General features: G+C 40.9%; 1 protein-coding gene and 1 long non-coding RNA gene across 2 annotated transcripts; both read left to right on the top strand.

Annotated features, from left to right (window-relative positions):
* The first annotated feature begins 219 nt into the window (after nucleotides 1-219).
* Nucleotides 220-26,846, top strand: asb5b (ankyrin repeat and SOCS box containing 5b). The gene is given in 8 exon segments (XM_079278810.1): nucleotides 220-300; nucleotides 303-531; nucleotides 17,897-17,976; nucleotides 18,569-18,676; nucleotides 18,810-18,963; nucleotides 23,047-23,181; nucleotides 24,972-25,163; nucleotides 25,272-26,846. Coding segments are annotated over 8 exon segments (1,086 nt in total). The 5' UTR covers nucleotides 220-240; the 3' UTR covers nucleotides 25,400-26,846.
* On the top strand, nucleotides 11,718-12,947 carry LOC306784716. Its single transcript, XR_013772379.1, has 3 exons — nucleotides 11,718-11,826; nucleotides 12,309-12,393; nucleotides 12,595-12,947. It is a non-coding gene; the product is annotated as an uncharacterized lncRNA (long non-coding RNA).
* Nucleotides 26,847-27,980: the final 1,134 nt, after the last annotated feature.

Raw genomic sequence — 27,980 nt, 5'->3', positions numbered from 1 at the left:
TTAATTATACTGAATTTCCCCAGCACATGAAATACATAAAATGATATATACCTGAAACAGCCATCCCCCAAACACACGCTGTCCCCTCCGTAACTGATGCCTCTCAGACACTGCGCTCCTGACGCAACGTATGCGGCCTCACCATACGGCTCCGCTTGTTGTGGGAGAGAAAGCAGGTGGACTAGGCTGTCAACTTCAAGGACAAAAATAGTGTCGTCCACACGGGGGTGCGCACGTGAGATGGTCATGTGCGTTGAACACAACAACAACAAAGCCGTTCCGCCAGTCAGATTTGTCCACTAGCTCAGAGCCCTGCCTCACCCAGCTCGTCTGTTTTCAGCCTAGCTCGCACTCAGCTGCTGCAGTCATTTTATTTGAGCAGTAAGCGTGTGAGGTCCAGCCTCGGAAAGATGCCAGAAGTTCCGACCGGAGCTCCGGAGATGTCCAGGAAAAGAATCGCTGAGCCCGGTCCGCTACCAGAGCAGGTCCATGAGAGGAAAAAGGCCTGCTGGGGCATTCTGACTAGCCAAGGTCGGTAGACTGCTGTGCTGTGTTTAAAAGCACAGGTTGTTTGTGCTGCTGGGCAAAGGTAGAGATTTTCCTCCAGAGGGTGGTCAAACCTATAAATACAGTCGTGTAAAAAGACAGTCAGTGAAGAATTAAAAGTTACAGCCTAAATAATGTATATGTTAGGTTTTGTGGGCAATAGGCTATGTTTTCACTCCTCCTCCAAGACCCGTTTGAGAGGAGAACTTTGGCGGAGATTCGGCAGCCAAAGAGCTGATATCAGATCAGCCTGACCTCACAATCACACAGCATACTAGCGCGAAAGGGCAGCAGTACATGCGACGCTTCTGTACTAGCTGTACACCAGACAGGTTTGGCTAGCTGGATGACGTCATGCTAATAATTTATTTAGCTTTTTAAAACGGGGACAGATCCAGCACGGACAGTTACGGGAGTCAGGGATGAGGAGGTAAGGAAACATGAGAACACCAGGACACACATGAGAATCTTTTATTCTACATAGCTGTCCTCAGTCTCATCTGCTTAACTTGGTCATGGAGGCATCGACATGTAATAGAGATGTTAAATTAACAGTGAAAACTAATCATAGCTTAATTTAACATCAGTATTCATAATTGTTGGAATGCTGTTAAGCATTCCAACAATTCTTCGAATCTTTCTTCAACTTCTTCTATTTCTTCCGTCGCACCACTTCTCCTCCTTCATTTTTTAAGCTACAGAAACCGTTCAACTATTAAAATGTTCAGCTCTTTCACCAGAGGTCTGCTATGACTTTTTATATTTCTAACCTTTAAACTTTTTGAATTATTAAGCTTTTTATTTTTTCAATAGGATCTCTCTGGAGAATATTTTAAAATGGCTTCAGGCACACAGGTGTTCGTGTTTAAGCCAATTAGTGATGTTGATAAACACAGACTCGCAGACACACGCGCACATACACTCCTCTCTCTCTGTGTGTCTCTCTCATACAGTCATTCAGGTCTGAGGGATCTTTAGAAGTCTTTCCCCCCTCCTCCCCCCCCCACACACACACACGCCATTTTAAAAATAAAAGCCCCACAGAATGAATCCTAACTGAAATGCTTGTGATGAGCCTGTCATTTAATAACCGGTTTGTGTTTATCTAACATTATGATTCTGTCTCCTCTCCCCTTCTCCCCCACACCCCATTTCAAAATAAAAGCCCCAGAGAGTGAATTCTAACTGAACTGCTTGTGATGAAGCCTGTCATTTAATAACCTCTGTTTATGTGTGTCAAACATTATGATTATGTCTCCTCTCCCCCTCCCTCCCCCACCCAGCCCCACCCTTTCAAAATAAAAGCCCCATGGATTAACTGTATGTAAACATTAAGCTCAAAATTCGGCTTTTTTGTTGAAATAATGAATGCTCTTACTAATACTGCGACAACTACTACTGCTGCTAATATTTCTAGTATTACTACGACTACTGCTGCTACTACTTCTACTACAACTTTTGCTGTTGCTACTATTACCAGTGCTATTACTGCTACCATCAATATTATCACTACCACGACTGCTATTACTACCACTACGACTATTACTTATACTACAACTGCTACTACTGCTATTCATGCTACTACCAGTACTAATACTACGACAGCTATTAGTACGACTGCTACTAGTACTACTACTACTTCAAATACTGCCATTACTTTTACTACTACTACTGTTATATTAAATACTACGACCACTACTACAGCTATTACTACTACTACTGATACCAGGCTACTACTTCTTCTAAATACTAATACTTCTTCTTAATACTAATACTTCTTCTTAATACTAATACTTCTACTACTAATGATACTTCTACTACAACTACGACTTATACTACTACTTTTACAAATATCACTACTGCTACGACTACTACTTATTCTAATGCTACTAATACTTCTACTACTAATAATACTTCTACTTCAAATCCAACTTCTACTACTATTACTACAAATATCACTACTTCTGAAATTTGTTTAAGCTACAGAAATTGTTCAAATATCAAAATGTTCAGCTCTTTCAGGAGAGGGGTGCTTTGACTTTTCATATTTGTAATCTTTAAACTTTTTGAATTAAGCTTTTTGCAATTTTCTCTTGAATGGGATCTCTATGGAGAAAATCTTCAAATCCTGTTATACTTCAACTTTCAAAGCCTTCTTCTTCCCCATACTTTCAGCTACAGACACCATAGTTAGACATTTCAACTAGAAGGTTTTTCAGCAGTGCAGTTTAAATGCTTTCGAGCTTCAACATTTTTCAAACCGATAGTCTCCCATTTCTTAATTTTCAGCAATTTTTTCACAATTAAGTTCAGCTTTCAGCATTCCAACGCATTTTCAGCAGGAAATGCTTTTTCTAGTTACACTTCATGTTTACTTCTCCTGATCTTTACCTCCTATAACAAGGTCCATAGGGGCATCTCAATAAATAAACATGTTATATTATATTATATAAGTGTTATTTACTGCTTTTTTTCATGTTGGAATAAATGTTAAATATTTAATTGCCAAGTAATAATGCGTGTTTGATACTTTTTTTTTTTTGCATTAAATCACTGGGATGTTTGCTGAAATTGATAGGATGGCCCGACCTAGAAAATTTTCCACCAGCCGTCACTGATTGGGGCCTCTAATTTTGCCACACATTTTTACAACTTTTGACAAAATAAAAGAAAGCCTCTCAACTCGCAACAAAGCTTTTATAAACCATCTTTTAAAACAAACATCCTGCATTTCACTGCTGTAGTAGCAAGTGACAGTGCATTGCTTAGGCCAACTCTTATTTTCGTTTTCTGAACTGAAATTTAAAAAGGGATGGGGTTTCAAGTCGTACGCATTTTTTTACTGCACCATATTTGTCCTTCATTCTCTGCAGTGGTGCCGGATCTAACCAACAGGAATCCAAAATCGAGAGTTCAAATATGAGGAAATCGTAAATGTGATGATATATTTTGACCTTACTTTCCCTTTAATTTTCTCCAACACTGTACAGTAAATAACTTTGATTTTAAACATGACTCCATAGAGACATTCAGCAAACATTTGAAGGAAAAACCATGACAGTTCAATGAGCAAATTGTCTGTGTTATAATGTAAATTCAGCTGACTTTCCCTTTAATTGTCCCCAAATCTGTACTGTAAAATAGCTTCAGATTTTACATCGTCAAAGTCAGATTAATTCTAAGCAGATTTACATTGAAAATGTCAACAAACCAAATAATTTATTCATTTGATTTATGAGAATTTAAAATATAAAACAATATCATTTTAGCATTTTGAGTAACTCCATTGTGCTTCTCAGCAAACCTAAAATGGAGACCTTTTTATCATATTATAGGACTTCTTTGATGGCATCACATATTCAATAAGACATATTTGTTATTTAATGTGTAGTAAATTATAGCTGTGATGAGTCTTATGGGTGACCGTGGCTTACTGGGTAGAGAGGGTTGTCCGCCAACCGAAAGGTCACCGGTTCGATCTTCGGCTGCACCGTGTCCTGTGTCGAAGTGTCCCTGAGCAAGACACTGTACCCCTAACTGCTCCCTGGGCGCCTGTAATTGGCAGCCCACTGCTCCCTATATATACAGGGATGGGCCAAATGCAGAGAATAATTTCTGTGGGACTAATAAAGGAATGTTTCTTCTTCTTCTTTGTCTTTTTTGGCCACTCCAAAAACTGTTACCATAACAGCCCGAATAGATTGCCATCAAAATTCAAGTGCTGTGCTTCTCGTTCTGCCTGTCCGTGCGCTCTCAGCGTGTTTTTCTTTTCTTTTTTCTCCACAACATTGTTATATATGAATTTGTTTTTCACTGCGTGAGTCTTGCGGTCAATGCTTGAGAGTTGGCAGCCTTGCACAATATTTTCTTGCACCAATTTACGTCCACCAGTGCCATAGAAAGAGAACTGGATCGTTCATTATGAATGTTACTCAGTAGCGAATGAAGCAAAAACTGTTTGACTTTAAAATGATATCAAATTCAGTTAAGATTGCCTGGATCTTCTGTAAAAAATGTTGTATCCATGGGCCCAAAGAGCAAGCGCATTAGCGTGGCCTCTCAGGCCTCAGTCCAGCCTCTGTGTCGGACTCATTCACTTGAGGAAAATAACTTAGCTGTTAATTCATTTTACAACGTGTAGGACCGAATGGTTTGAATAAGGGCTATTCCAATGTCTGTACTGGGAAGTTTATTTCCATCAAAAAGAATTACCCATAATTTACAGACGTCTCTTTCAGTCAATGGGAAAAGGTTTTTTCGGCCCAATGGAGTGGACCGGAAATTGTAATTCCACGGTTTCCTGGGAGCTTGATGGTGCATAGAGCTGAGAATTACCTGCACAGCTGAAATTTAAGTGGAGTCCGTGTGATGTCAATTTAATCATCAGTGGGTGTACAAGTAGGCACCATCATTTTATTTATATCATATTCAAAGATGGTTTTAACTTGGCTCATGGCCGTGTTAATTACAAAACGTTCCTTATTTACACCAAACCATCCCATTTGCTTGAGAGAAATGTTATTTCAAGCAGGCTGTATGGGATGGGCGATACGACAATACTGTAGAAACATATATATTTATCTACCACGAAAGATTTGACTATTTATACTGTGTAACTGTGTAATATCACTATCCCTTTAAAAGTATACTCTGCAGATGTAGCATTACACTACTGCACCCATTGTCATGTCAAATACAAGCAGCAGCCTCGGGCTGTTGAGAAATAAAGCCAAAGCAGACGTGCCAAAAACTGCACTTGTACTGTCACTTGAGGCGTGCTCCAAAAGCGAGTCAATCCCCATAGACCCGAATGTTAAAATGCTCAACTTTACAGCAGAAATAAATATGTTTACAGCCTGGTTTCAAAAGGGTTTCGGTCTCTACAGCTAAAATCGACGTTTGTGACAACTGTGCTATGGGAATATTTATAGAATTTATCAGTTTAAATTATAGTAAGACATAAAGTTAGTCATTATGAAGGTGGGTGCCATCTCAGGTGCTAGCTGCCTGCTCTGCTGTGTCACACGGGAATGCCTGAACTCCTCCACAGATCTACCTCTCGTCTGTTTTTAGAGTTATGCTGCGTTCACACCGGTCGCGTTGATTTTTTGACGCGCGTCGAGATTACATACAAAGTCTATGCACAGACGCGATGAGACTGGCGCGCCGCGATTTTGCGATGGCGCGGCTATTGCAGTGCGGTGGACGCGTTGGACGCCGCAAAATCGCTAACGCGCGAGTTGAAATTTTTCAACTTCTGCAACATAATCGCGTGACGCTGTGGCGCGATAGCCTATCAGCGTTGAGACGCTCCCCCTGTCATCACTGGCTTCCTGCCGTTGTTGAATCAGGAAATAAATCCTGTAGCCGTCTGTGTTCACCCAGAGCTCGCCGATACCTCGTATCAATAGAGACCGGACAAAACTATGTGTATACATGTGTGTGTGTGTGTGTAAACCATACGGTACAAACAATGAATAGACGCTGCCGTATTTACGTCTACGTGACGTTATTGAGTGCTGGTGGAGCTGCTACGATGTTAGCATAGCCTAGCACCGATCCATCAGAGCTCCATTGAGAAGACCAGTAACCTACAAATCGGCATCATTACGTAGTTATTTCGGAGTCCCTTTTTGTCGGAGAAGACGAGTACAAATCTGCATCATTATGTAGTTATTTCGGAGTCCCTTTTTGTCGGTTTATTGCCGTTGAATCACAGCCAAATCAGTTTATTTTGTGTTCCTACAGCTGTAGTAAACAGCGACCGGTGGCTTGCTAGACAGTGAATACAGCTCGATACAATCCACGGAGCTCCTCTGAACAATATTATGAACCAGACATGACGGCGTTTGGCATTCCGATGTTTGAGGGACTTCCACAACACGTACAAAGCAGCAATTGTCCTTATTCCTTTCACGGTTGATAGCGGAAAGAAATGGCGGCCAGGTGAACGGCTTCCAGGACGATAAACCACGCCCCCTCTCCGGCGCTACGAGATTTTGCGGCGTTCGGTGTGAACACGACCGGCGGCGCGTTGGACGCGATTTTGCAGTGCGTTGGACGCGATTTTGCAGTGCGTCAAAAAATCAACGCGACCGGTGTGAACGCAGCATTAGGCTGTGTCGTCACTCCCAAGATTGCAACAGTCGGAGCAACTTTTGAGCGTCACGACTCTTCAGAGAGCTATGTCACAGAGACTACATCCGCTCCACAGCAAGGTGGAAGCCAACGACATGGCAGACATTTTGGGGCCAATCAGATAGTTGAAGCCATCCCTTTAAAAGTGAGCATGGGCATGTAAAGAGGTCAGGGACAAACCTCACAGACCATCTAAATATGGCCGCCGTCTCTGTAACCATCTAGTCTCAGCAGATTGAATTATAATAAAAGGCTTTAAAACATATGAGTAAGCTGGTTAAGTTAGTTTGTTAGGTTTGATCTCAACACACTGATACGATTGCTCTACCTGTGGCGCAAGTAACCAGTCAGTTATCCAGCTACTTATTCAGTTAGCTAGTTAGCTAGCTAGTAGTTATTATTAGTATTTGCAGTGGCTGACAGTGTTCATTGGAGCTGGTAAGGGGATCTTCCAGTCTGACAGACTTGACAGAAGGACAAGCAGGTGTGGAGGTCTTTCATTTCACTCAAAATGACTTATATCTACCAGTGGCTGGATGTGCCATCGGGAGACGGAGATATGGGTATGTTGTAGACAAGACTGTGAGTTTATGTGGTGTGTACTGAGGTGCAGTGGTGATGCCCCAGCTGTTGAGGAAACGGCTCACTCCCACTAAATATAACCACAGGGAGCGAAGCTGAAGACCTGCTACAGATTGTGTTTTGAACAGATATTTTCCTTTAATTCAAAATGAGTGGGGCTACAACTAACGACTTCTATGTTGCAAACATTTTTTAGCTACTACTATAGAATTCTTTGTGATTTTAACCGAGGTCTCCCGCCAGACTCAAACCAGGGACTTTGCAGTTAATGCTCGGTCCTGGTCCGCCATGGCTCACTCTGTAGTTCAGTATCAGTTTTATGCATGTATATGTATTTGTTTTTTTAGCACCTCTCACAATGTTACACAAAAATAGAAATAACAGCGAGGGACAAGGACAATAAAGCTGGAAAGATTAAAATAAATAAAATGTCTAACTACAAATGTTCTGTAAGTTTTAAACAAAACAAATATGAAATATGACGAATGAGAATTTGGATCTATAACAAACGATGAAAGTAGGCTTGCGCTGTAGAATTTAACTTATTTTTGGTGTAATTCAGCTCATTCTGGTGCCCCTGACTTATTACAAATTATTTTAGTAGCCTCCTGACAATCCACCACAGAATGAGGCAGATACCCCCAAATTATTCTTTAAAACAGTACAGTACAGTCATTTAGCAGACGCTTTTATCCAAAGCGACTTACAATAAGTATATTTAACATCTGTTTTTGAGAGAACAACTAGTCACCAGAAGTCATCAGTGCATCTCCTTACTTCAAACAAGCATCTAAGAGCATAAACCAGAGCCAATTTACAGTGCTGAAACAAACAAATGCAATAAGTGCCACAAACTAATATGAATACAATAACTGCAATAAGCTAGTATGAATACAATTGAACACCAGGCGAGCTGCAGCTTTCTGGACAAGCTCTAGAGGTCTGATGGCCGACGCCGGGGCTCCAGGAAGTAGTGAGTTGCAGTAGTCCAGGCGGGAGATGACAAGAGCCTGGATTAGCACCTGCGCCATCTCATCAGTGAGGAAGGGGCGAATCCTCCTGATGTTGTAGAGCAGGAATCTGCAAGAGCGTGTAACCGATGCAATGTTTCCTGAGTGACAGTTGGTCGTCCAGGGTAACACCCAGGTTTCTCGTAGTCCGAGTTGGCGTCACCACGGTATCATCAATGGTGATGGACAGGTCTCGGTGCGGGCAACCCTTCCCCGGGAGGAACAGTAGCTCGGTTTTGTCCAGCCCTTGAAGACTCTTTATGTGATTATAGAGAGGACTCTGTGTCACATTTAATTGCATAGAAAAGGACGGACCCAAATGCAGGGAGACACGGGGAAACAGAGGTTTGAATATAGGTGGTTTTAATAGTAAAGAAAATGTTCAACACAAAATTCGCGGAACAGAGGAGTCAAAAAATGGGTAACGAAATTGTCCAATAAAACAAAACGTCAAAACAGGGAACACGGTAGGGAAGAGCAGAGATTAATCAGGGAACATAACAGGGTTGATCAGCAGAACAAGTAACACAACGGACCAGGATACACCACAGACGACACTGAGGCCATGTCCATACCATGGACACGTTTTAAAACGATCTCCGTCCTCACGGCGTTTTCAGCATCGTTTTTGAATTGATCTCCGTCCAGACGAAAACGACTGAAAATTAATATCACGTGCCTATCCACACTGGGCATGCGCATGGGTGCCGGTGTAAACAGGAAGTAGATTGGTTGCTAAGTTTAAAAAATACTACTAGTAATAAAGTAGTCTTTAATAATGAAAGGTCGTGTTTGATACTTAAGATCTTCTCTAAAATCTTTCTCTATAAACTCAAAACAGACACATTTCGTGGAAAGTTTTAGAAGTTTTATTTTTCAGGCTTAGTGTTAATTACAGCACTGCGGGTCTTGCTCTATCTCTCACACATCAAATTCACTTTAAAATCAACACTTACACAAAAAGGTTTACTAGATTATGGGTCCATAAATGTGGTCAACACACGTCTCTCACTCGTTTCCTCTCGGTTTCGTTGTTGTCTGTTCTCACTCGTAGCTCTGCTGGTGGCTGAAGTCTCTGTCGTACTGGAGAGCAATTCATGTCTTGTTCCTTTATAGTTTATGTGTATGGACTTCACAATAGTTGTGCAGAACAAAATAAGCATTAATAAGGCCAGGAAAGTCAACAGTTTTGTGTCCATCGCCCTCCCTAAAGCCGCTAAACCGTGACTTCAGACGGCCGCTCCGTAGCGCTGATAACGCCGCTAGTTGCTAGCTGCTAGTAAATACAACAAGGTCAGCATCGCCTGTAATCAGTTCTCCATGTTGAATCGGTAATCAATGTTGTTGTTTGTGAACTTCCGGGTTAGGGTCACGTGATAGACATGTGACAAATCAGTAGGGGTGTCACGGATCACAAACCTCACGGTTCGGTTCGGATCACGGTTCAGGAGTCACGGTTCGGATAATTTTTCGGATCAACAAAGAAAAGGGGAGGAGACAAATATAACTTTGCTTTCCATTTGTTAATTAAAGAACCTCAAGAACACTTAAAGCAAAGAACTTTGGGCTATAGTCTTACATGAAAACAAAAATATTGAAGATGTCCAATTTAAACTAAATGAAATAAATAAATAAAAATAATACATTCAAGAATTCTGTTAAGTTTAAGTGCAACATGAGGTATGTTGATATCCTCGTCCTTTCATTAATATTGAAAGAAAGAAACAGCCAGTGAGCTAGCTTCCACTGTTTACACTGAACTGAACTGCTCAGCAACAACTTGGGTCTATGTTTACTTCCTGTCAGGTTATGCCATTCAAATACACAATAATGTTTACCATTACTGTGACATTATTTTCAAAAAGATGAGAAAACTCCATTGTCTGGGGGGAGGGTCGACCTTTCTGTGGTGACTGGAATATTATTGGGCCTGTCTAGCTTCCACTCTGATACTTCTGTCAGCACCTGCCCCAGGTGTGTCTGTGTGACTCTCACAGAGGGGGCGTGTCTACAGCACCGGACTAAGAATCGGTCCGTGTACGTTTTAGTCATCTGTTTTACCGTTAATTCGGAAAAAACAAAATACGGAAATACCATGGTATTCTCGTTTTTCGTTTCAAACCAAGAACGGGAAAACGGAAATGGGCGGTCGTATTTCCGTTTTTCGTTCTGAATTCAAAAATGGAAAAGCCAAGAACCAAAGTCAAATAAGGTCTGTGTACGTTTTAGTCATCTGTTTTACCGTTCAGTCGAAAATACGGAAATACCATGGTATTCTCGTTTTTCGTTTTTGCAAATCACTTTTTTGTTTTTTCCTTTAAAACGAGACGCAGAGCACAGCAGGTAACCCGAAAGAAGAATATTTCAAAATAAAAGTCAAGGCAATATAATGACCGTATGCAAGAAATGAATACATTCATTAATTAATCTGGGCCGATGGGAGTGCGTTAGCATCAGTAGTTGACTATATGCTGTTTAATATTCATTTATCTATGTACACAGCAATAATCAACTCTTAGATTAATCGGTGCATTGATGCAGTGTTTGATGCAATACAGTTCGTGCACTGCTGTCTGTCCACAGGTCTCAGTTTTCGGTAAGTAGGCAATTTATAACCATAGGTGTGTTGTATTTGTTCCAAAGCAGAGTTTTCTTTACACTTTTTAAAACAGTGTTTGATAGTAAAAATCATTTAGCTGACTATCAATTGTGTGTTTGCTACTTTAGCTAACGCCACAACAGCTAACGTTAGCTTAGTTGCTACTTTAGCTAAGCAAGAGCTAGCTTAGTTATGTGGTAACATAATGTGAAGGTGATATGTATGTTAACATTATAAGCTAACATGGTATTGCTCTCAAGTGTAATGCTAGGTGAATTCAATTTGAGTAGCTTTTAGACTGTTTTAGTAGCGTGTGGACTTCACAAACATGCAAATGTTAATGGACTATTTAATGAGTTGTAGACTGGCCATGCTGATTCCCAACTGTATATTCCTGACTGGTTGTAAGTGTATTTTCAAATCTTTTCAGTATGGTAGAATTAGACAAAGCTAACTGAAATCACGTTGGTAAATGGTGTTGAAGATATTCTCAAACAGCAAGGGGTTAATGTTCCCGTCGCTCATAACGTAACGCAAGCTGCCGTTCAGTCAATTCAATGACGCTGAGTTATTACAGAGCAACAGCAGCTCACTTTGTGTAAGTCTAGTCTGAGTTCACCAGAAGCAGGCTTCAATGAAGTGAAAGTAATCACCAGGTTGTGCTTTATGAGAATAACTATAAGTAAAGGTAGTAGGGTCATGTAAGCAGAACTAAGACAATTCATTATTCCATGAGGAGAATGTATAATGAAGTCAGTGTATTTTTTAAGGTCGCCATAGGTCCTATATATATATTCTAGACATTTTTTGTAATTATTGATGTTTTGAGGGATATTTCAAAAACTGTAATCCTTTTATACAGGCGACAAGTGCTTTCAACCCTTAAAGGGTGGCCATCCTCCAGGCATCCAACCTGAGGAAGATGATTGGCATCTCATTCTGAAGTATATGGTAAGTCAATGTAACCAGCCACATGTACTGTTTTGTATTACAGAAAATGTTTTAAGATCCTAATATCACTAATAGTTATAACAAGTCATTGCGACAGCACAAAAAACTCAGTTCACGCCTGTTGAATAGAACATGTCTGTGATTTTGAGAAACTAAAACAATGCTGAACTTTTTTGCTTTAACTTGTCATTGTGAAGTAAATGTTTAATTGCACAGTGTAAGGGCTATAGAAAAATGGCACCACGTTCCTTTTGTCTTCCCCACCATCGTCTGCTGTTCAAGTTGAAATGTGTCAGAAATGAAGTGATGGGATTTACTAGGTTACATGTGTCACACATCAGTCATGTGAATTAGTAGAGAGTGGGAACCTCCACACCACTGGTGGTACCGCTCCATAGAGGGATGTACAGACTACTAGCACTGTTTTAAATAATGAAGCACATTGTATTCATATGTGAATAACGTCTATTAATTCCAAATAGGTCGGGAGAGATCTTCCAACTGTATATTAATGTGTTCCATTGATTAAAAGACAACTGGACCTTGCCAAAGTGCAGGCCACAACAAGTAGGTCATCGTCTTGAGTCGTATGTAGACAATTTAAAGCTTCTGTCATTTATAAAGCAGCAGGATCACATGTTCGTGGTAAACACATCAACCGTGATGAAATATATGTTTGACCTGCACTGGTAGGAATATTGGCATATCATATTGATATAGTTCCTCAATGTTAATCCTGACATCATTTCTCATCGCTTCTCTTAACAGATGCTGTTGTTCAAGAGTTTCCGCAGACGAGTGCCTCGGACGTGCGAGTGGTCAGACGGAAGTGTAACAACGAGCAGTTCAACCAAAAGAAAGGAACATAATGTGGAGCATGTTTGTGTTTCTATTTAGTGAGCGAGAGTCTGCAGCGGTGCAATTTGTTTTGATGGTTCAGTGTTCTGTGTTTTAATTTGAAACATGGTCATTCTGTTTTCTTTAGTAATACATGTACCATGTAAACTTCAAGCAGAATTTTTTTGCTCTCTGTTAAGTATATTTTTGTTGTATTTCTCGAAAATACACGATATTACATTTATTTGAAAGTGTGTTTAAAGATTTAATTTGCAAATGTTAGACGTACAATGTTAGTATATTTTATATATTTGCAAATCGTGCAATTATTGGCAATGTATTTGCAATGTACTATTATTTATTTATATATATATATATATATATATATATATATATATAAAGAATATATTTGAAATTCAATAAATGTTTTTGAAATTTGTATTCTTGTTTAATCTTATTGTTCAAAACAAGATCAATTACATCAGGTATTGTTAATATTTGTGGTTACACTTATCACAATGTGTTTTCTGTGCATGCATTACACGAGCAAACTTAGTTTTTCCTTTACTACTTTATTGACTTGAAAGCGAAATAAGTACCACATAAAATTCCAATCTTTTTATTTAAACGCGTCATACTGCCTGTATAGAATCACAAGCACCTGCTACCTGGAAGGGGATCTGATCATTTAAACCACTATAAAGGCCAACACAGTGTACTCAGGCAAAATGTGACCTTTGACTTTTGTGATGATAGAGCAAATTAATCCAATTTATAACGAAAGAGGAAACTAATATTGTATCTCACTAGAAACATTGCTTTTTCCTACTAAATTACATTCCAATATCATTAAACTGCAATTTCAATTACATTCCGAGGGACATGTTTTTTCTCTCATATCACGGTCGCAGTTTTCAACAGCCATCCTCCCACAGCAGTCTTCTGCAGACCAGTGTTATTGGATGGGAACTTAATTTTACGACAGTGTCATGCTGGTGTGTCCAACATGCTAAATAGCTGGTAGTCTGTTGCATTGGTTCCCAACTCAATTCATCCTGACGGTCTGCATCCGCCTACAGCTCCAGAGATCAATCTGAGGGGTCACGAGACCGGTAACATGGCACCAAAGAAGAAAAGAGAACCAATTCATCTGGTTTTTGCTCTTGTCTTTTGAGATTAGGGAAAACAAATGAAAACATTCTCGAGTCAAACTTTCTGTAACTCAATGGCATTAAAACTGAAGTCATTTTATTTGGACTACAGCATTTAACCCAGATATGGGTCCAACCTGGCAGCTTTCAGGTCTGGCGACAGGGACGAGCTCAGGAGAGTCCAGCGCAACCTGAAGTTGATGATCAGAGAGTGCAAGGACACCTACAGGAGGAAGCTGGAGGCCAAACTCCAGCAGAACAACGTGAAGGAGGTGTGGACGGGGATGAAGCAGATTACTGGCTTCAAGGTTGGAGGCAGACAACCAGGGGGCTCTCTGGAGAGGGCCAACGAGCTAAACTCTTTCTACAATAGGTTTAGTTCAGAGCCCTCATCTGTCTCCTCCACACACCACACCTCCCAAACTCCACCACCTCCCCCTCTGTCCCCCCTGGTGAGCTGCATGGACTCAGAGCCCTCTATTTCAAAGGGCTCTGCCACCACCGACACTATGATCCCCCCCCCCTCTCTGTGACGACTGGCCAGGTGAGAAGACAGCTGGAGAGACTCCACCACGGCAAGGCTGCGGGACCTGATGGCATCAGCCCCAGGGCCCTGAAGACCTGCACCAGCAGGAGGAAGTCCCGGTGCTGTGGAAGACGTCGTGCCTGGTTCCTGTACCGAAGAAGACGACACCATCTGGCCTCAATGACTACCGACCAGTTGCCCTCACATCTTATGTGATGAAGGTGCTGGAGAAGCTGGTCTTGGCCCACCTCCGGCCGCAGGTGAAATCCTCACTGGACCCTCTGCAATTTGCATACCAGCCTCATGTGGGGGTGGACGACGCCATCATCTACCTGCTGCAACGAGCTCAGTCGCACCTGGATGGATCCGGTGGCTCTGTGAGAATCACTTTCTTTGATTTCTCCAGTGCATTCAACACCATGCAACCAGTGCTGCTGAGTGAGAAGCTGCGGGTGGTGGGGGTGAACGCGTCCACCGTCTCCTGGATCACTGACTACCTCACAGGCAGACCACAGTTTGTCCGACTGGGCCGTGTGCTGTCTGATGGGGTGGTCAGTGATATTGGAGCCCCACAGGGAACTGTTCTGTCTCCCTTCCTGTTCACCTTGTACACCACTGACTTCCAGTACAACTCTGTGTCATGCCATCTGCAGAAGTTCTCTGATGACTCTGCAGTGGTCGGGTGTGTAAGGGACGGACGGGAGGAGTACAGGGCAGTAGTGGAGGACTTTGTGGAGTGGGCCGGTAGAAATCACCTGCTTCTGAACGTGACCAAGACCAGAGAGATGGTGGTCGACTTCAGGAGGAAGACGACGACTCCACAACCGCTGAGAGTTCTGGGTGAGGATGTGGACATGGTGGAGGAGTTTATCTTATATATTCTATATTCTGATATTTAATTTGTCATACTCTGTTATTCTATTGTATATATTGAGCATTTTTTAACACTTAATATTTTGGTTACGCTGTTACTTTGCTTCTTGGTGTGTCTTGCTGCTGTAACATACAAATTTCCCCCTGGGGATGAATAAAGTACATATCTATCTATCTATCTATATCGTCTCATCTCGGCCCTTTGATCTCTTCTGTTTAACCATTCAAATCAGGATTTAAGTGTGACAATTAAATCAATGAGGTAACATTAGGTAAATTAGGCTTAATGTTCAATAACAATAAACCAAATATCTTTATTTTTTCAATTGTCAATATTTATTGCCTCATGATCATGAACACATGCTCGCTCTTCCTTGTATGTTGAGTTCTTAAATTACACAAATATAACATGATTATAAAATTAACCATGAACATCAAATATCAGATGAAACAATCAGCATTAAATACATCTGTATCAATAACCTAGAGCAGCGGTTCCCAAACTTTTTAGGCCGCGCACCCCCTTCTACATCCCGACCGGGTTCGCGCACCCCCCCCCCCCCCCCCCCCTTAAAAAAAAAAAAAAAAAAAAGAAGCAACAGAGCCTTTTAAGCCTTCATAGCCGCATAAGAATCGGACCAATGAGAGAACAGTTTGCTCGCGCGTGGCATTTGTTTACAATATTTAGTCCGCTGTTAAATGTTGCAGTGTGAACACAAACCGAACAAAGGAGCAACTGCAACAAAGCAAATGAACTGAAGGTGTGAAAACGCCCTGAAACACTGCAACAAAGTTTCAATAACTTTCAGTGACACAAGGCGTCACTTTTAAAGAGCAATACGGATCGCGAGGACACACGCACAGGCTCAGAGGCAGATTATCACATTTAATTTACAATTAATGAGCGACTAATGCAGCCAGGATGTCTTCGGACAAAGCATCGATGCGGCGCGACACAGTGTTGTTGGACACCGGGATCATGTCCAACTTTTTTGCTTCTCTCTCCCCAATCATACATTCCACCATCTCTCTGGCAGCTGGCAAGCTCACGTCTTCGGCGATTGTGTGCGGTAGCCCCTTTCTCGCTATTCTGTAACCAGATATGAAGCCCGTAGTGCGTCATTTATAGACCAACACATGAATGAGACTCCAGTTGTTTTTCGCTGTTTTGTAACTCCTCCAATTTCGATTTAAAATATGTAAGGGGCTTTTGACTTGCACTGGCATGCTTGGTGTTCAGGTGGCGACGTAAATAAGAGCTTCAGACTGTTAGCCAGAACCTCGCTGCACACCACGCACTGTGGCTTTGGGCAATCTGCGTTGCCAATCCAAGTGAAGCCCAGACACACATACTTTTCATCATATTTCCTCTTTTTTTCCCAGTCTGATGCTCACTCTCGTTTCCTCTTTTTTCACCTTGACTCCGCGATGGGCCGATGTGCTCCCGATTTGTCTGTGCTGCACCTCTCCGTTCCCCTCGCCTCCGATTCCTCTCTCTCTCTCTGTCCCTCTCCTCTTTTACGACTGATAGCTTCAGATGTCCCACCTGACAGCTTTTAAATTAAAATTACATTTTTTTTTAATATTTAATATTATTACACCATCAGACCGCCATTACACTTTTCCTCTCGCGCACCCCCTAGAGGCAGCTCGCGCACCCCCAGGGGTGCGCGCACCCCACTTTGGGAATCCCTGACCTAGAGGCACAGGTAAATATGACTAAATCTATGGTTTAAATACACTTATACTGTCATCTACTGGTAAAAATGGTAAACACTTAAAAAAAAAAAAAAAATATCAGTGCCTACAACTCTGAACACGAAAATGACTTTGATTGAACTATATCACGAACTGTATTGCATCAAACAATGCACCGATTCATCGAAAAGTTGATTATTGCTGTGTACATAGATAAATGAATATTAAACAGCATATAGTCAACTACTGATGCTAACACACTCCCATCGGCCCAGATTAATTAATTAATGTATTAATTTCTTGCATACGGTCATTATATTGCCTTCACTTTTATTTTGAAATATTCTTCTTTCGGGTTACCTGCTGTGCTCTGCGTCTCGTTTTAAAGGAAAAAACAAAAAAAGTGATTTGCAAAAACGAGAATACCATGGTGTTTCCGTATTTCCGACTGAACGGTAAAACAGATGACTAAAACATACATACCTTGGGGACTTTGGTTCTTGGTTTTTCCGTTTTTGAATTCAGAACGAAAAAACGGAAATACGACCGACCATTTCCGTTTTCCCGTTCTTGGTTTGAAACGAAAATCGAGGATACCACGGTATTTCCGTATTTTGGTTTTTCCGAATTAACGGTAAAACAAATTACCAAAACGTACACGGACCAGAATCACTCCACAGGAAGTGAAGTGAACACAGGACACAAGAGGCAGGGAAAGTCAAAATAAAACCGAAGAAACAATTAAACCCAAAACCATGACATTCTGACAGCTTGAGTTTGTAGTAAATCAGTGTTGTATCCCCTGCATACTGTCCTGTCCATCACAGTGTCTGTCTCTGTCAGACAATGTTCAAATCAAGTGAAATTCAATGGCATATAACAATATAACTCTGTGTGTCAGTTAAGTGGCACATTTTGCTACACTTGTAACAAAACTGTTCGTCTGTTTCTGTGTGTGTGTGTGTGTGGGTGTGTGTGTGTCCAGGGTCCTGGGCAGATCGCTCCCCTCTCCATGAAGCAGCTTCTCAGGGTCGACTGCTTGGCCTGCGCACTCTGCTGGCCCAGGTAAGGTCCTTACACACACACACACACACACACAGTGCATTTGGCAGGGATTACTGTTTGGTACATTTAATGTGTGGAAACTTATGTTGAATTAGGTTGTAGTCAAGAAAAATACTTTTTTGATCCAGAAGCCTCAGTTTACTTCAGAAAACTCCAATGTGGAAACAGTGTGGGTAATAGACTTGCAGTTGAATACATTATTAGATTCATTGTTTAAATGTGTTCCATTTTTTGATGCTGGTCTGCAGCTGAATTGCACTGCATACAACATACAAAATAAGGATGTGATATTCTAGCAAATAGCCTACCCTTAATTCCCCCACCCCCATATAACCCTACACCCCAGAATAGATTACATACATGTGGAAGTGAAAATACTTTGAATTAGTCTTAATAGCTCACAGTAAATATAAAATAAAAGTGATCATGAAAAGTCAACATCTCAAACTCGGCAAACTTGAGTTTGTTATCATTTACTCGGAATGAATTCAACAACTGACCCTAACAAGTCAAATAGAAAGACAAATTCAAACAAGGCAGTGTGCTTCCTAAACAACTGAAGTCATAACACTGTGTGCTTTGAATTTTTTAGGGATATCACACCAACATTGTCACCATCGATCATGTGACCCCTCTCCATGAAGCCTGCCTGTCAGGACATGTGGCCTGTGTCAGAGCATTAATAAATGCTGGAGCAAATGTAAGTATTCGTCTTCTTATCCCCGCATTTATTACATGTTCACCGTGTGTTCACCTAAAACACATTACTGTCAGTTAGCAGCTGCTTGATATAGTGACTGTTGTGTATTTCTCACATATATGTGTGTGTCTAGGTGAATGCTGCCACCATCGATAGTGTCACTCCTCTGTACAACTGTTGTGCCTCTGGGAGTGTCGGTTGTGTGGAACTGCTGCTGCAGAATAGAGCACACACACACACACCCCACACACACTTCCCCTCGGCTCTGCACGAAGCCTGCAAGAGAGGTAAATACACAGAACAGGGTCTTTGTGGCAGTATATAATTTAACAGTTCAGTATCCAGTGTGTGTAGTTATAGTTGGACTAGTCTGTGTGTCCAGGCCCAATATCTCAAACACCAGATCTAGAGCTGGGCAATATATATCGATCGTATATAGATACTGTGAAATGAGGCCAGATATCTACTTAAATTTTTAATATTGCAACACTACTTGCAAGGCTTTTTGAAGGCGGCTTTAAAGATTGGTCCAGCTGTTCTATGATTTGCCTTTACCCACTGAGTCATTATTGACACATTACTGAAGATTATTTATCATAAATCTCATTGTGTAAATATTTTGATAGCACCAATGGTCAACCCTACGATATTGTTGCAATATTGTGTCAATGCATTTGGTCCTAAATGTCTTGCTATTTGATTTTCTACATATCATCCAGCAGGTTTTGGTGGAATGTGGCTGAAAATCTCACCTTACTTATGCATGGTTGCATTTTCAAAATGGTGTTCGCGATTAAGCCAATTAGTGATGTTGATAAACACACAGACTCACAGACACATGCGCACATACACTCCTCTCCCTCTCTCTCTCTGTGTCTCTCAGTCAGTCATTCAGGTCTTAGGGATCTTTAGAGGTCTTTCCCCCCTCCTCCACCCCCCCCCCCCACACACACACACACACGCCATTTTAAAATAAAAGCCCCACCGAATGAATCCTAACTGAAATGCTTGTGATGAGCCTGTCATTTAATAACCGGTTTGTGTTGATCTAACATTATGATTCTGTCTCCTCTCCCCTTCTCCCCCACACCCCACACCCCATTTCAAAATAAAAGCCCCAGAGAGTGAATTCTAACTGAACTGCTTGTGATGAAGCCTGTCATTTAATAACCTCTGTTTATGTGTCAAACATGATGATTATGTCTCCTCTCCCCCTCCCTCCCCCACCCAGTCCCACCCTTTCAAAATAAAAGCCTCATGGATTAACTGTATTTAAACGTTTCGCTCAAAATTTGGCTTTTTTGTTGAAATAATGAATGCTCTTACTAATACTGCGACAACTACTACTACTGCTAATATTTCTAGTATTACCACTACTACTACAACTTTTGCTGTTGCTACTATTACGACTACTGCTACTGCTATTACTGCTACCATAAATATTATTACTACCACTACTGCTATTACTACCACTACCACTACTGTTATTACTGATACCACAACTGCTAATACTGCTATTCCTGCTACTACCAGTACTAATAACCAGTACTAATACTACTACAGCTATTAGTACGACTGCTGATACTACTACTTCTACTACTTCTTCTAATTACAAATACTTCGACGACAACTTCTACTACTACTGCGACTACAAATATCACTACTGCTGGAATTCTTTTAAGCTACAGAAACTGTTCGAATATCAAAATGTTCAGCTCTTTCAGGAGAGGGGTGATATAACTTCATATTTGTAATCTTTCAACTTTTTGAATTATTCAGCTTTTTGCAATTTTTTAAAAATTGGATATCTATTTTCAGCAATGTTTTTGAGATTCATTTCAGCTTTCAGCATTCCAACGCATTTTCAGCAGGAAATGCATTTTCTAGTTATTTATTCTCTCTCTCTCTCACTCATTCTTTCCTCTCTCTCTCTCTCTCTCTCTCTCTCACTAATTCTTTCTTCTCTCTCTCTCTCACTAATTATTTCTTCTCTCTCTCTCTCTCTCACTAATTCTTTCTTCTCTCTCTCTCTCTCACTAATTCTTTCTTCTCTCTCTCTCTCACTAATTCTTTCTTCTCTCTCTCTCTCTCTCTCTCACTAATTCTTTCTTCTCTCTCTCTCTCTCTCTCTCACTCACTCACTCATTCTTTCTTCTTTCTCTCTCTCTCACTCACTCATTCTTTCTTCTCTCTCTCTCTCTATCACTCATTCTTTCTTCTCTCTCTCTCTCTCTCTCACGAATTCTTTCTTCTCTCTCTCTCTCTCTCTTACTAATTCTTTCTTCTCTCTCTCACTAATTCTTTCTTCTCTCTCTCTCTCACTAATTATTTCTTCTCTCTCTCGCCCTGTCTGTGTCTCTCTCTCATACAGTCATTCAGGACTTAGAGACTTTTAGAGGACCCCCCCCCCCCACACACACACACCCCATTTCAAAATAAAAGCCCCAAAGAGTGAATTCTAATTGAAATGCTTGTGATGAAGCCAGGCATTTAAAAACCTCTGTTTATGTGTGTCAGACATTATGATTATGTCTCCTCTCCCCCACCCAGCACCACCCTTTCAAAATAAAAGCCCCATGGATTAACTGTATTTAAACAACCTCAAAATTAGGCTTTTTTGTTAAAAAAATGAATGCTCTTACTAATACTGCGACAACTACTACTGCTGCTGCTAATATAGTATTACTACTTCGACTATAACTTTTGCTGTTGCTACTATTACTGCTACTACTGCTACCATCAATATTATTATTACCACTACTGCTATTACTACCACTACTACTATTACTTACACGACAACTGCTACTACTACTACTGCTATTCATGCTACTAAAAGTAGTAATACTACTACAGCTATTAGTACGACTGCTACTAGTACTACTACTACTGCTACATCTTCTACTGCCATTACTATTACGACTACTACTACTGCTGTGATATTAAATACTACGACCAATACTACAGCTGTTACTATGATGACTGATACTACGTCTTCTACTACTTCTTCTAATTACTAATACTTCTACTTCTAATAATACTTCTACTACAACTTCTACTACGACTACAAATATCACTAATACACACTAATAAACACACAGACTCACAGACACACACGCACATACACTCCTCTCCCTATATCTCTGTGTCTCTCATACAGTCATTCAGGTCTTAGGGATCTTTAGAGGTCTTTCCCCCCTCCTCCACCCCCACCCCACACACACATGCCATTTTAAAATAAAAGCCCCACAGAATGAATCCTAACTGAAATGCTTGTGATGAGCCTGTCATTTAATAACCGGTTTGTGTTTATCTAACATTATGATTCTGTCTCCTCTCCCCTTCTCCCCCACACCCCACACCCCATTTCAAAATAAAAGCCCCAGAGAGTGAATTCTAACTGAACTGCTTGTGATGAAGCCTGTCATTTAATAACCTCTGTTTATGTGTCAAACATGATGATTATGTCTCCTCTCCCCCTCCCTCCCCCACCCAGTCCCACCATTTCAAAATAAAAGCCTCATGGATTAACTGTATTTAAACGTTTCGCTCAAAATTTGGCTTTTTTGGCTGAAATAATGAATGCTCTTACTAATACTGCGACAGCTACTACTACTGCTAATATTTCTAGTATTACCACTACTACTACAACTTTTGCTGTTGCTACTATTACTACTACTGCTATTACTACCACTACCACTACTATTATTACTGATACCACAACTGCTAATACTGCTATTCCTGCTACTACCAGTACTAATAACCAGTACTAATACTACTACAGCTATTAGTACGACTGCTGATACTCCTACTTCTACTACTTCTTCTAATGACAAATACTTCGACGACAACTTCTACTACTACTGCTACTACAAATATCACTACTGCTACAACTAGTACTTATTCAAATGCTACTCCTACTTATACTGCGAATAATACTTCTACTACTACTACAACAAATATCACTACTGCTGGAATTCTTTTAAGCTACAGAAACCGTTCGAATATCAAAATGTTCAGCTCTTTCAGGAGAGGGGTGATATAACTTCATATTTGTAATCTTTTTGGATTATTCAGCTTTTTGCAATTTTTTTTAAATTGGATATCTATTTTCAGCAATGTTTTTGAGATTCATTTCAGCTTTCAGCATTCCAACGCATTTTCAGCAGGAAATGCATTTTCTAGTTTTAAACACCATGCTGTACCAAAATCAAGTGTTGATGCAACCAACTGACAAAGTTGGTAAAAGTGGAAAAATGAGTCCTGAGCCCTGAGTATTGCTCAATAACTTGGCAAATCAAAAGCAACATAAGCTTTTACAATTACCCTTCAGCATTTTAAAGTTTGTTTCATCATTGTGTGTGTGTGCCCAGGTAATAGCCAGTGTGTGGAGTCCCTGCTGTCTCATGGAGCAGATCCAGACTATGAAGTGTCCCACTTGGGCACTCCTCTCTACATGAGCTGTCTACACCGACACACGGCCTGCTCAAAGATCCTGCTGCACAGTGGTGTGTTTCATTTACTACATTTTAACTTGTAGGACACCAGTGTTACCTTCTGTACTGGGAGCAGGTGCCCATAGTTTTATATGGCCCAATCCCAATCGCCACTCTCCAGGACTCACAGACATTGATGTGCGTTCCCGCAAAGTCCGTTGGGGTTCAGGACTGTCCCACTGTCTGAGGGCTCTCTCACAGACATATAAGGCCCTTTATGAACCTTTTCCGTAAGTCTGCATTTCTGCAGAATTAGCCACAATTCATAGCAATGTGGCGTTAAACACGAGGTAACCAGTGGAGGCCAGAGACGTAAGGAGAAAAAAAGGTAAACCAAGAGAAGGGCACATGGGTGTTCAGCCGGGCCTATTACATTTACACAAAAACATTAAGGATTAAAGATGGAACATGAAAACACATGAAAGCAGAGGAATGCAAGCAGAGACTTTTTTACACAGCTGGTTTATTCATTCACCATTTCTTTTCATTTTGTTATTAAAGCTGTTTTGAGAAAAACAACGAGTAAATGGATTATTTGAGAATTACAAGCCTGGAAGACGTTCAAATCAGGGAGTAAAAAGTATAAAATCAATACCCACAATTATACATAACATGATATGACGTCATGGTAACATGATATGTTGCAGCAAAATGCTGTCCCATTCGTATTTACACCATTTCAAGCCCTCGCAGTCTCTCACACTCGTCAGAATAGTCCCTGAGGGTTAAGGGTTTCAGGCTTTAGGGGGACATTGGGCTTGGGCCTCTGATTGTTTTGGTCTCTTTGATCCAGAAAATGAGCAGCTTTAGTCACTGCCCAAAGTTTTGCGAAATGAATGCTGCAAAATGGGCTGTGAGTGCACAGCCCCTAAGGCCTGAAGCATTGAACCCTCAGGGACCTACTGACGTCACTTGGTAAATGGTTGAGTGTGAAAGACTGAAGGGGCTTGAAATGATATAAATACGAATGGGACAGCACTTTGCGGAGACGCATCACGTTACTTGATGACATCAAAACATGTTATGTACAATTGTGGGTTTTTATTTTATATTTTTAATACTTCCTGATTTGAACATCTTGCAGACTCTTGCCTTATGGGATGAGGGGTAATCTATTTATAATCTTTAATAAATGGTTGATGAATAAATCAGGTGTGTAATGAAGCCTATGCTTATGGTTCACGTTTTTATATGTACCATCTTAAATCGTTAATGTTTCTGTGTAAATTTAATATGCCAGGCACAATATATGTGCCATCCACTTTTTTTTAACCTTTATTTTACACCTCCAGGCTTTCCTTGGTAACCTTGTGTTTAATGTCACAACGCTATGAATAGTGGATATTTCCCTCAGGGAAAGTCTGCAGAAATGCGGACTTACAGAGGGTGTGCATGAAGGACTCAAAATGTCTGCGAGAGAGCCTTTAAATACTTAATGATTTTACAGTGGGACAGCCTTGAGCCCTCACAGACTTTGCTTGACCGCATCACAAAGTCTGTGAGTGTGGACATTGGGATTGGGCTTTAGACTAAACTACCGGCAACATTTTCACATTAAAATAAATGCTTTGATTTCGTGGTAATATAGAAAATATTGCTAAATGCAACTTTAGTCAGAATGTTGGACTAAAAATACCTTTTACTGATTAAGACAAATCTGGAAGTTTTCCTGACCACCCAAAGTCATCCCAATGTTCTTCCCTGTCTATTTGTAATCCTCATCACTGAATAGATTACAATGCTCTCTGTCAGACTGGAGTCAACCGCCAAATCTTCTTTCCTCTTGTCTTCCTCTTCTCTAGGAGCCAATGTTAATGTAGGCAGAGGAGGTGACAGCCCTCTGCATGCCACTGTCAGACAGGACAGTGCAGATCAGGTGTCAGTGTTACTGGACTATGGAGCTAATGTCAACATCAGAGACGGTAACGATCAGCGACCTGTGGAGCTAGCGCCTGCTGGTGGAAAAACACAACAGCTGCTACTGACATTTGACGGTACTGCAATATGTTCTTCTGCAGTGATTCTCAACATTGATGCATGGAACCACTCGAAATTCAGGTTGTATCACAACAGTAAGAGGAAATCCCTCTGTCTCTTTCTAGGTTGTCCGAGGAGTCTCTACCAGTTGTGTCGACTCCAGATCAGGAACCTGATTGGTCGATCCAGACTGAAACTGCTCCCCCTCCTTCCTCTCCCTACCCTCCTCACTGACTACCTGGAGCACATATAGGATGATGGGCAGTGGGCACACATGCAGTAGGACAGGGAAAAGCAACTACAATTCAGATGACATTTCTTTAAATTTCGATGTGCCAAGCCCCCTATTAACCATTTTATGTCAACACACATCACAATGTTTTTAACTGTATGGTTGAGTTTTCCTACTACAACGTCATTACACCACAATACACTGAAGATTTACTCTGCTGAAAAAACTGTACTCTGGGAACATAGTGCATTGCCTTTGTGTTGCCATAATTATATTAAGCATTGATATCTGTATCCAGTAATCCTTCTGGGCAGGCATTCTAGGCAGGAAACAAGAAGTCCTCTGTAGCGTAGGCCATCTCATTTCGGATGCCGCATGGTCCAGCCTTCGCGGTCCTCAAAGGACGGCTGGGTCAATTCAGCCCCTGAATTGAGACACAGCTACTGACTCCAATACAGTGGCTCAGATCAAATGGTTCATCATCTGTATAGAGAGTGAAATGAACCCAACTTCTACTACTCTGGAGTTCAGGAATTCAATTAAACACCATGCAACATTTTAATTGAAACTAACTGGTGGTCAAAATCATAACTGCTCAACATCAGTATCCGTTATTACAAAATGGAAAGAATATGACAACAAAATAAACCTTAAAGAGAGGGCCAAACCCCAAGGACCAGACAAGGAGGACATTCATCAGAGAGTCAATGAAGAGTCCAAAGGTGACCGTTAAAGAGCTGGAAAAGTCTACAGGGAGGATTTGAGTTTCTGTCCACAGGACCACTTTAAGCTGTTCGGTTCATTTGGTTGTTGTAAAAAGATAGAAAAGCCACAGAACACTTTAATTAGCAATGCCAGCTAGTGACATACAACACAGTGCAGAAGGGTCGGTGGACTGTCACTACACAAGTCCTGTTTCATGAATGGAGCATTTCTTCTTCTTTGTGTTGTTGAACAGCAGTTAGCACCAGCTGATGCGCTATACCACCCCCTTTGCATAACAGTATTATGTCGGTCAAAATGGTCAAATTCTGCATCGTATTCCCCAAAACTAGTCTTGTTGAGCGGCAACGTTTGGAAATAAGACAATATATGACAAGTCTTGTCTTTAATTTGAATTCCCACTATAATAGTATAATTGGACCATGTTTACCCATATTTCTGTTCCATAAAACCATATATGTAACAAAATGCTTATTGTATTGATAAGTGTTGTTCACCTGCATCGGAAATGCTGACTTAAAGTCCCTCTCTTTGTTGTCCGGTTGCAGTCTTTCTCTCCATGAGCACAGCTTTTCTCACTAACCGCACACTAACAGGTGGGACGTGAAATACGTTGAAGGCAATGTTGCTGTAGCCTTCAACGAAGGCCAGAGGCCGATGCGTGTCCTGGAGCAGTTGTATCTTGGTGACGTTCGCCTCCATCAGCAGGTGTGTGTACATTTCCATGTCGAGATTCTTGAGACTCAGGTCCTTACGTTTGTCATATCTGTTTAAAAAAATAAAAAAAATACAAAAATGACTGCGATAATGTTGGGTGCATTATTTTTGGACAGATTTTCATTCAAAACGAAAACACTAACCTCCAGTTTCTGTTCTGCTCTAAGAAGCGAGATACTCCGGTTTCAGCAGCATAGGTGTCTATATGGACAAAGACATCTGAGGTGTCAGAGGCATGGTGTAACAATGTGGGAAGCATGCATTCAATGACTGATGTCAGTATACAGTCTTATCATAAGACTGGTGGAACATTTTCTAGGTAGGGCCATCCTATCAATTTCAGCAAACATCCCAGTATGATTTAATGCAAAAAAAATGAAAGTATCAAACACGCATTACTACTTTGCAGTTAAATATTTAACATTTATTCCAACACGAAAAAAAGCAGTAAATAACACTTATATAATACAATATAATATGTTTATTTGTTGAGATGCCCCTATGGACCTTGTTATAGGAGGTACAGATCAGGAGAAGTAACATGAAGTGTAATTATGAATGTTAAATTAAGCTATGACTTTTCACTGTTAATTTACCTTCTCAATTACATGTTGATGCCTCCATGACCAAGTTAAGCAGATGAGACTGAGGACAACTATGTAGAAGAAAAGATGTTCACTTTGCCTAATATGTAGTTTGACAGAGTTCTTATGTGTGTCCTGGTGTTCTCATGTTTCCTTACCTCCTCATCCCTCACTCCCGTAACTGTCCGTGCTGGATCTGTCCCCGTTGTTTTAAAAAGCTAAATATGTTATTAGCATGACGTCATCCAGCTAGCCAAACCTGTCTGGTGTACAGCTAGTACAGAAGCTTCGCATGTACTGCTTCCCTTTCCCGCTAGTCTGCTGTCTGATTGTGAGGTCAGGCTGATTATCAGTTCACCTCTCAAACGGGTCTTGGAGGAGTAGTTCTTGCGCTGGCACTCGCGCGTAGAGACTTCTCCTGACGAGAACGTGCAGCAAGGGGGGCCAAATCTTTCTGGCCCCACGCTGAATCTATTTGAGGGCGCTGATTGGCTAAATTGTATGTCACTCATTTATATCTTCAATCAGCAATTGGCTAAACCGCTTCATAGACCCGCCTCTTTTGGGCCAAAATGATT

This window comes from Melanostigma gelatinosum, assembly GCF_949748355.1.
Source record: "Melanostigma gelatinosum genome assembly, chromosome: 11".
NCBI classification, from domain to species: domain Eukaryota; kingdom Metazoa; phylum Chordata; class Actinopteri; order Perciformes; family Zoarcidae; genus Melanostigma; species Melanostigma gelatinosum.
The sequence above is the reverse complement of the archived record's forward strand: the minus strand, read 5'-3'. Positions and strand labels throughout refer to the sequence as shown.